The sequence below is a fragment of the Haliotis rufescens genome, unplaced genomic scaffold (genome assembly GCF_023055435.1).
Source record: "Haliotis rufescens isolate VD_foot unplaced genomic scaffold, xgHalRufe1.0.p SCAF_8, whole genome shotgun sequence".
NCBI lineage: Eukaryota > Metazoa > Mollusca > Gastropoda > Lepetellida > Haliotidae > Haliotis > Haliotis rufescens.
In genome coordinates this window covers 26,982,852-26,992,423 of record NW_025964372.1, presented here as the reverse complement: position 1 = coordinate 26,992,423, position 9,572 = coordinate 26,982,852, and the positions used below count along the sequence as shown (strand labels likewise).

The 9,572-nt window shown below is 41.3% G+C and overlaps 2 protein-coding genes across 6 annotated transcripts in view; one reads left to right on the top strand and one right to left on the bottom strand.

The window, feature by feature from the left end:
- The first annotated feature begins 4,303 nt into the window (after positions 1–4,303).
- LOC124143499 (uncharacterized protein PB18E9.04c-like) overlaps positions 4,304–9,572 on the top strand; it is a 58,432-nt gene continuing 53,163 nt past the window's right edge. For all 5 annotated transcript variants that reach the window (XM_048389335.1, XM_048389333.1, XM_048389331.1 and 2 more), the window contains exon 1: positions 4,304–4,382. In XM_048389335.1, coding sequence (XP_048245292.1) covers positions 4,334–4,382 — 49 coding nt within the window. In that variant the 5' untranslated portion in view covers positions 4,304–4,333. The remainder of the gene's footprint in view (positions 4,383–9,572) is intronic.
- LOC125376902 lies at positions 5,598–7,938 on the bottom strand. Its single transcript, XM_048389337.1, has 2 exons — positions 7,043–7,938; positions 5,598–6,077 (listed from the first exon to the last, which is right to left on the bottom strand). The coding sequence occupies exon 1, from the start codon at positions 7,936–7,938 to the stop codon at positions 7,117–7,119; it is 822 nt and encodes a 273-aa protein (XP_048245294.1). The 3' UTR covers positions 5,598–6,077; positions 7,043–7,116.

Genomic DNA, 9,572 nt, shown 5'->3' with positions numbered 1-9,572 from the left:
AAATAATCAAGTCTGGACCAGACAATCCAGTGATTAATATCATGAGCATCGATCCACGCTATTGGGATCAATGACATGCATCAACCAAGTCAGCGAGCCTGACCACCCGATCCCGTTAGTCGCCTTTTACGACAAGCATAGTCATCTTTTGCGGCAAGCATGGGTTGCTGAAGACCTATTCTACCCCGGATCTTCACGGGTGTACTGGGTAGGCTTCTTTCTTTGGATTTCCTCTTTTTCCAGTGACTGGTATTGGTATGGAGAACTTGGTTTGTGGCCAGTAAATATGGCGGTCAGCATTTTTTATGAAATGATCCGAAAGGGGAGATTTCATATCAGGTGTTTCAACAAAGGTCTTGTATTCTTTTATTCTGGTGGTTATGGAGCGTGACGTCACTCGAATGTATTTGTGTCCACTTTTGCATGGAATCTCATACACACATCCCTTGGGGTGGACTGGGTGGGACCTTTATCGCTGGCGTGTGAAATGTTTGTAGTGTCCTGTTGGAAATGAAAGTCATGTCTTTGATTCTTTGCCCTTGTCAGCCTCTGTGATGCAACCGAGTTCATGCAGCTCTGAAACGTCCTGACAAAGAATAAAAGAATGTGCTATTCATAAAATGTGTTATGTATTCATGATCTCCAAACTTCTCAATGCCTTTCAAAGACTTTGCACGATAATAAATTTATTAGATTTTTCATGCCGTATCAGTCCACACCTCCGAAGCAAAATGTACACTTCAGTTTACACAACCTGTCAAGAGAATCAAAAGAAATATGAAGATATGAAACATGTACAGATAGATAAAGGCGACAAAACCCTTTCCATAATTATAAGTCTACTGTACGATTCCGACTCTATGTATCTGAAACGCATGTGTTTATGAACCACTATCAAATAGGGAGGACACCTGGTGTTCGCGAACAGTACCAGTGATTACCGTGTGGATACCTGTAATACGATTTTAAAAAACATTATATTAACAATGCGAAAGAATGAATAAAATATAATCTGAAGTACAAAATATAACATATGTGTGAGTGGGTATGATTTTACGCCGCTTTCAGCAACAAAGGATGGTGATCGTGCCATCTACTTTCTGTACCAGCATAAAGGCTTGATGGGGGAAGATGTCAAGGCAGCTTCTTCAAAATTGTTATTCATAAAGTTTTCTGTACTAAGAGGGAACAAGGGGGAACCCATTGGGAGGACATGAATCTGCTTATAGATCTTGCAATTCTGTGTGAAGTGCGGGGTGGTGAAACTGAAGGCGGTTAATTGTGTGATGCTGCCCAGGGAGAGCCTAACTGGTCAATGCGGGTCTGTAGCTTGCTGTGTAGGATTTGCCGTGCTTCTTGCAGAGGTATGTTGGTGAAGAGGTCTAATAAATCGTAGCTGACCATGCGATCTGTGACTTTGGCTTGTTTGAGTTTGTTGACGAAGGTACTGGAATAAATAATGTAGTATTTTCCTTCTTTCCGCAATGATGCAAGTAGTTTGGCAAGGTGCTGGGCTGTGTTGTAGAAAACAGACTTTCCATAATTATAAGTTCACTGTACGATTCCGACTCCATGTATCTGAAACGCATGTGTTTATGAACCACTATCAAATAGGGATGACACCTGGTGTTCGCGAACAGTACCAGTGATTACCGTGTGGATATCTGTACTACGTTTTTAAAAAACATTAACAATGCGAAAGAATGAATAAAATATGATCTGAAGTACAATATATAACATATTGGTGAGTGAGGGAACGCTTTAAGTACCGCCCCTATAACATATTAAATGCAGTGAAACATAGTTTTGGACCGACCGTTTGAGATCCTGGGAGATCCTGAATTTGATCGGAAAAAATAAATATTCCCTGAAAAATCTTTATTTTTTTTAAATTAATGCTTCTGACTGTTGCAAAAAGAAATTGTCAGCCACATACAAAATCCCAGGTCGGATAGGTGTGGTTTATGTTATCATTCTCACCTATGTTCAAGATCTGTGCACACAGCTGTGTTCGCCAACCACAAGTGTCTGCGTTGCGTACTATGGTTCCCTATTACTATGATAAGGACTTCCATTCAAACAATTGTGTCACTTACAATACGATTGTATTCAAATCTGGTCCTTTAACATATGTCATACTTCTCAAGAACAGGTACCTCCGGGGGTCCCGGGTTTTAGTGGCGTGTCCTCGTACATCAACGGTGCGGGTCGTTGCTCACAATATCAATCAAAGGATTGATCATGGACAGATCGCGAGGCAGGGGGAGTTGAAATGGGGTTTAACATCGCGTCCAAGATTATAGAACTTACATTGCAACCCCAATGCACGTGCGTTCGCGAGTACACGTGTGTATGTATGTGTGCCTCTGCTTGTCCGGATTCATTTTAGTTTTATAGAGCTATCCGAATTAAGATAACGTGCCGCAGTTTGACATGGATACACCACTGAGACACAGTATATTGACTCTGAGCCGCCCGGTCCTTGTGTGAGACCCTGAATGCTGAGCTCCAGGCGTTCTTTTTACGTCTTTTGGTGAGATGCGGCCGGGAATCGAATCACCTACTGGGCAGTTCCTTCTGCTTGACTACGAAGGTGGACTTTTCCAGGATACAAGGAGGGAAATGTGCATAGATAGATTTTTAAAGTTTTACTAAGGCCTTCAATGTTATAAGCCTGATAAAATAACTTTTAAGAGTTGAATGACACTATTTGAAATTTTGGTAGAACGAGTGTGCTCAATTGTACTTCAAACGTTGTTCAATGTTGACACCAAAGGCTGGAGCTGTTGGTTATTGCTCGACATAAAAGGGAACGTTGACTGTAGGAAAGTTGAAGTCATCCCTTTTTTTTCATACATTCTGAATCGTTATGCACAGATATAAAGGTGACATAGATGGGGCGGTTTCACTGGTCTTTATATTACTAGCTCGGATGGGTAAAATAGTAGAAGGGAATTGTCCATTTGACCATTATTGAACGATATCTGATCATCGACATTTCTGAATCTTAATTTAAAACTTCTCAGCTAAATTCCCGTAGTATGATTTCACCAATCCGAGAAGACTCTCACCAATCGGACTTGTGTGCATAAAGAGACATACCTGCAAGGAGAGAAGCATTATTGCTGTTCTTGGGAATGCCTACTTCCTGACATATTTAACATGGCTGCTGTCTGTGAGAAGGTCCATCAGTACAATTCAGATGACATTTGCTTGAATTCTTGACAAATTATCCTCAACATTTGAAGACAGAGATGTAATTATATCTTATGTTCACCATGGTTAGTGACAAATGCCCACGGATCATCGACTGAAGGTTTGCCCTTTTCGTATGGGATAGTGGAGTACAAAGTTAACGAACCAAATGTTTTGACATAATTGCAATTGATTCTTTTCTCAGAATTCAAAGATTCAAGCAAATCCTTGGACTTTTTGAGAATCCACATGGTGTTAATTCAATTTGTCTCAAACACTTTGGAGAAATATAAATAAATCCTTCCTTGATTGTATAAAGAGATTTCAGGGATGAATTTAGTTGTACATTTGCTGGACCCTTCTCTTTGGACGGATTTGGATGGAGCTTTTGAATCTAGTACATGGATGGCCATGCGTCGCTTTGACAGATTTCTTCCTCAGTTAGCACACTGGTCTTACATATGGTATTAATTGATATGCCACTTATACCAAGTTCTTTTGGACAAACAATGAATATATTGAATTCTACGTTATGTTCTTTGAGGCCTTGCAAGTTGGGCTACATATCAGGAACTAAAACATTCGAAGACAGCTTGCTGCGAGAGGGTTTCTGTTTCTTCAGTTTGTGCATTCTACCACTGACATCAAGCACAGACTAAACCGACTCTTAAAGCCATTCTACCATGTTCATCTTCTCTTTTGGCAAACGGTTTTGCATAAGCCCTGGCATTATCCATAATGAATTGTTGTGATACTAATTGGAAGCAAGCTGTGCACGATAGCCAAATTTGAATAACCGATCAAGGTTGATATTGTCAACAATAGAGAAGGCACCTGTTATGATATGACCAACAGGTTGGTAGCAGTATGATGAGTCTTGGCAGCCACAAGTAGTGGAATTTACATCATGAGCTGCCAAGTCCACGTTCTGCAACACTTACCTATAACTGAACAACCACACCCTCTCCCTACCTTGTGTGGTAGTAAGGGTCACTGACCCGATGGTGTTAGTGCTTAATAGCCAGCGCCTAATTATAACTGTTATCAATCTAATGCTGGAATTCGAAACCGCAGGCCAAGGTTTATCTTTTGCCAGTGACCCAGATCTATTCTACAGTAAGTCACTTGTAAGTCAGACATGGGAGTCAAACTTCTGACATGTTTTGTGCTCACTGTTGCGGTGACAGGTAAGCTTGATATTTAGAGAATATCCTCCGAGCTTCCAGGATTATATCGGATTATCTTATTATTTCACGAGTGGCCAGTAGGTTTGTGTTTGTTGTTTTTTATATTTATATTTCAATTCAGTAGACATAAATGTAACATTGGTACATGAGGTATATATGTGTAGCAATTCATAGAATCTTAAAACATGATCAGATATGGGTAATATACATGTACTGGATTGACTGAGAAATTATAACAAGTTGGCTGATAATCCCTTCCATTTTTCTGTCGAATCTATTAATACTACTATTTTCACTGCGATACATATTTCTATTTTACATACATCTTTCAATATTTTTATGAAGAAAGGAAAGCATAATTGAGTGACTGGTGAATGTAATTTTTGAAAAGAAGATTTATATGGTTGAAAAGATAGTTGCTTTTGTTCTAGCAAAATAAGTTATCCATAATGGTAATATGAACATCATATGCAAGTTTCGAGTTTAGGTACACTTCAATTTCTAACCAAAATTCTTTTACAAAAACGCACTCTACATACACATGGTATAAGTTTACAGATTCAGATGAGTCGCCAGTAGGTTGTTCCATATATAAATCTGAGTCATTGGTGAGAAAATGTTTATAAATATGGTATCCAGATTACTTCAGCTCAGTCAATCTATATTGGGAACGATGTCGATTCAAACGCTCTGTGACGTCATAAACACCTTCGTGGTCTAGCGTTAAAGCGTTTGTCATGAGAGCGGAAGGTCGGGGATTCGATAAAACAAGGACTGGTCGGCACACACACACACACACACACACACACACACACACACACACACACACACACACGCGCGCGGAAGAGGTCATGGTAAAGTGTTACGGCAATGGGTTGACGAAATGGTGCTACAGGCCGCTTCTAAAACATTCAATGCACGAGTCGAACATCGTGATATCCAATGAGAATTAACGATTATAATTGCACCGACAGCCTTGCCCTGTGGGTAATAGTGTGTTTTGTGCCGTACAAGCAAACAAGTAAGACTGCTTATGATTATTACGCAAATCTAATACGATGTGAAACATAGTAGCTAACCTGCCTTGTGTAATCCAGTCTTCTTTTTTCAAAGAAGAAGCAAAACAATTCCAAATGTTGGCACTTTTTACAATATCTTTATAAACCTTCCGTGAAAGGTCGTATAGAGGAGGTGGTAAATCTATGAGCTTAAGTGTGAATGAAAGAATACAAAAAGATAACACGATGCTTCTTCAGTGGCAAAAAGCGGGCGCAGCTTTATTACATAACAATACAGGCGGAAGTCGCGACAAGCAGTGTTACACAGTACACAGCAATGCAGTTACATTGCTTGCGTCCGAGGTTTAGATGGGTACACATCGTGACGCAATGGAGTAACTACCAAATCATGACCAAATGGGCCGGAATATACACATCATGACCAAATGGGCCGGAATATACACATCATGACCAAATGGGCCGGAATATACACATGACCAAATGGGCCGGAATAGAGATGACAGTTCAGTTCATCCTCCGTGGCTAAACACAACGTGAGGCATGAGCTGCAGTCCATCCTGTGTCATTACATACACTGTCATCCTCTGTGGTTTGGGTACACTACATGAGGTGCAGTTAGCATGTTGAGGCTGAACTTACTTACAGTTAATGAGAAAATTGAGTTGCCTGCCACGACCTCCGCCAACTATTGCTGCACCAAGTTATATAGTATACTGGTGAGAGGCACTGAAACATGAAGAAAAATTAGAGCAAAAAACACATCCTTATGCATTCATTGAATCATTGACTTATATTGCTAATGAACAGATATGGATACTCATTATGTGGGAAGTATGATGCAAGAAGTATTGATTTACCAAACTTGATCTTGATGAAAAACATGTTTACATTACAATATTAACATATAAACCCATGTACAAAGAAAGCAAAATTGGGCTGGGAGGGAAGGGATAAATAATATGTTGCCTATGAAATTCGCGTTTGGCTGCTTGCTGGTGTACGCAGAAAGAGGCTTGATGCAGTCACGTGCGTCACGTGATCGGTTTATGATTACCAACACACTGGTGTAAGGGAGGCAAATCCACTGAACTGTGGTAGGGTGCCTAACCTCCCACTTAAACAAATTTGTTTCATACTGGCTTTCACAAATTAGATTAAGTGTGAATGAAAGAATACAAAAAGATAACACGATGCTTCTTCAGTGGCAAAAAGCGGGCGCAGCTTTATTACATAACAATACAGGCGGAAGTCGCGACAAGCAGTGTTACACAGTACACAGCAATGCAGTTACATTGCTTGCGTCCGAGGTTTAGATGGGTACACATCGTGACGCAATGGAGTAACTACCAAATCATGACCAAATGGGCCGGAATATACACATCATGACCAAATGGGCCGGAATATACACATCATGACCAAATGGGCCGGAATATACACATGACCAAATGGGCCGGAATAGAGATGACAGTTCAGTTCATCCTCCGTGGCTAAACACAACGTGAGGCATGAGCTGCAGTCCATCCTGTGTCATTACATACACTGTCATCCTCTGTGGTTTGGGTACACTACATGAGGTGCAGTTAGCATGTTGAGGCTGAACTTACTTACAGTTAATGAGAAAATTGAGTTGCCTGCCACGACCTCCGCCACTGAGCTTGGTTTATAGCAAGCTCATTCCCCTGAGGATTAAGCATAAGAACTGAATACAAGCGACACTAGTTTTGAAATGAACACCTGGACGAGGACAAACCAGCAAATAACTCAAGACCCCCCTGCAATGAGTTCACGAAAATGTCATTGCCAATGTCTGACAGGTGGACACCATCCTGTCTGAACAAACCCCTGTCTGCTATGTTAATTTCGTTGTGCCCGAGAACGCTACCTCCAAGGTCTAGTACGCCTTTCCTACCAAATCTATTAAATCTCTTCCTCTTGCGCTCCATAACTCTGCCGTCTGGTATACCCCGCCATGTGACCCTCTGCAGAACGTCTGACCATATGACTTGTGTGAAGGGCATCATGTGATGAATTTTAGTAAGATCCCGACTCACCGTTTGTAACAGTACTGTTGTTGGCACGTCCCCAAGGTCGTTACCTCCCAAATGAAGGAGAAGCCATGCTGGTGGTGGACTGCGCCTTAGTTTTTGCTGAAGAAATGGCAACAATGATTTCCACTTCATTCCCCTACTCCCATACCATGTTAAGCTGAGTCCATACTTCTGCAGACCCAGGTCCAATCCCACTGGCCTTGCAACTGCTCTCCGGTGAGCCCAGTAGATAAGGCTGGAGCCGACAAGCCATATTTCTGTCAAAAATGAGTTGTTACAACATATTGATGCGAATGTACTTAGTGTATGCAGCAGATTTCCACCTGCCCCATGTGCAAAGTAGCTCATGTGGTATTCCCTGTGTTGCTGCATATGTAGCAGCTCCAATCCTGAATGAGTGTGTGTTGTAGTTTTGTGTGTGAAAGTTGAGGAACTGTAAGGCTTTCCGGAGTACTGCAGAGAACTGATATCTGGTGACAGCTTTACCATTCAAATGGATGAAGAACTGGCCTGGCTGGGCTGAGCGTAAAGACAGATATGCACTTAATGACCTGACTGGGCAAATTGTAGGATCAGACTTAGCAGGGATTATCAGAGTTGTGCCTTTGCCCTGTTGATCATTCTTCGAAAAGCAAATCTTAACGTGCACTGCCTGTGCAATGATACCGACATCTGCCAATTTAAGTGTTCTGTCCTGATTCATCTTGGTCACAAACGCTATCTCACCAATCCGTAGGAACGCAAAAAAGGCCAAGTTAAACATGGCAGCAAATAAACAAGCTTCATAACCTGACGTACAAATAGCCTGGAGGGCACTAGGTAGCCTCTTCAACATGTCAATTGTGATTGGGTGTCTCGCATCAGGTGTTGACACCAGAGCTGCTGTATTTCTGTATCCCTGCATGCATTTGCGAACTAAAAAGTTTTCAGTAGGGTCAGACCAGCTATTAATTTTGTGATGTCTGCCAAGAGCTGAGAGATGTTGAGCTATAGTTGAGCTTGCAAAGGCCTTCCTAGACATACTGGCTATGTAACATAAAATATCATCTACCTGCACAGGCCAAATCATAGGTATTTTATGATTGTGACGAAATTTGTCAAATGACCTTAATGCAGCTGCATAGGTGTGTTGAGTATTGCTCGACACTGATGCTTTAATTAAGGCAAAAGCCTCGGATTTTAGATAAGCCACAGATTCTTGGGTACTGGTGTCGGTTTGGTTCTGGCTTCTGGTTTCAGCTGACGAAACTTCTGAAGATCAAAACGAGATAAGGAATCTGCAATGCTGTTTTTAAAACCAGGAATATACTGACCTTTGACTAATATATTTATGTTGAGACAATGAAGTACAAACTGCCTCACAAACTGCATAGTATTCTTACATTTAGTTGACTGCTTGTTCAGTATGGACACTACTGCTTGGTTATCACTATTTATTATTAACTTTTTGCCCCTGAGGGCATCAGCCCAAATGTTAACCGCAACATAGACTGGGAAAAATTCCAGCAGCGTGATGTTTCGTGTTAGGCCTAAAGTCCTCCAATGTCCTGGCCATGAACCGTTGGTCCAGCGTCCATGAAAGTACGCTCCAAACCCACATGACTCTCCTGATGCACTGTCTGTGTAGAGGTGTAATGCTTCATTGGTAATCCAGCATTGATCCAGGAATAATGACGTTCCATTATGATTGTCCAAGAATGAAAGCCAAATCTGAAAATCATCTTTCATATTCCTTGTTACCCTAACTTTATGATGGGGCTTCTTAATACCACAAATTGAATCAATGGATCTCCGTAGGAAGGCCCTGCCGATGGGAATGGCCCTACCTATGTAATTTAGTGAACCAATGAGACTCTCTACTTGCTGTTTGGTTGCTTTGGATTTTGACATGACAAACCTGAGTTTATCCTTAGCATCCTGTATTTTGTCTGCTGGTATGGTTAACTCCATTCTTACTGTGTCTAGCTGAAATCCAAGGAAGCTGATTAATGTTGTTGGTGTTACTGTTTTGTGACTGGCTATAGGTATTCCGAGTTCGTCGCAAGTTGCTAATAATGTTGACAGGACTAACTGACATTCAGACTTATCTCTTCCAGATCCTCCGCATAGGTAGTCGTCCAAGT

What these genes read in the sequence shown, in the direction of transcription:
- LOC125376902 (XM_048389337.1), bottom strand. Translation starts at nt 7,938, where the DNA reads ATGGTAAAGCTGTCACCAGATATCAGTTCTCTGCAGTACTCCGGAAAG.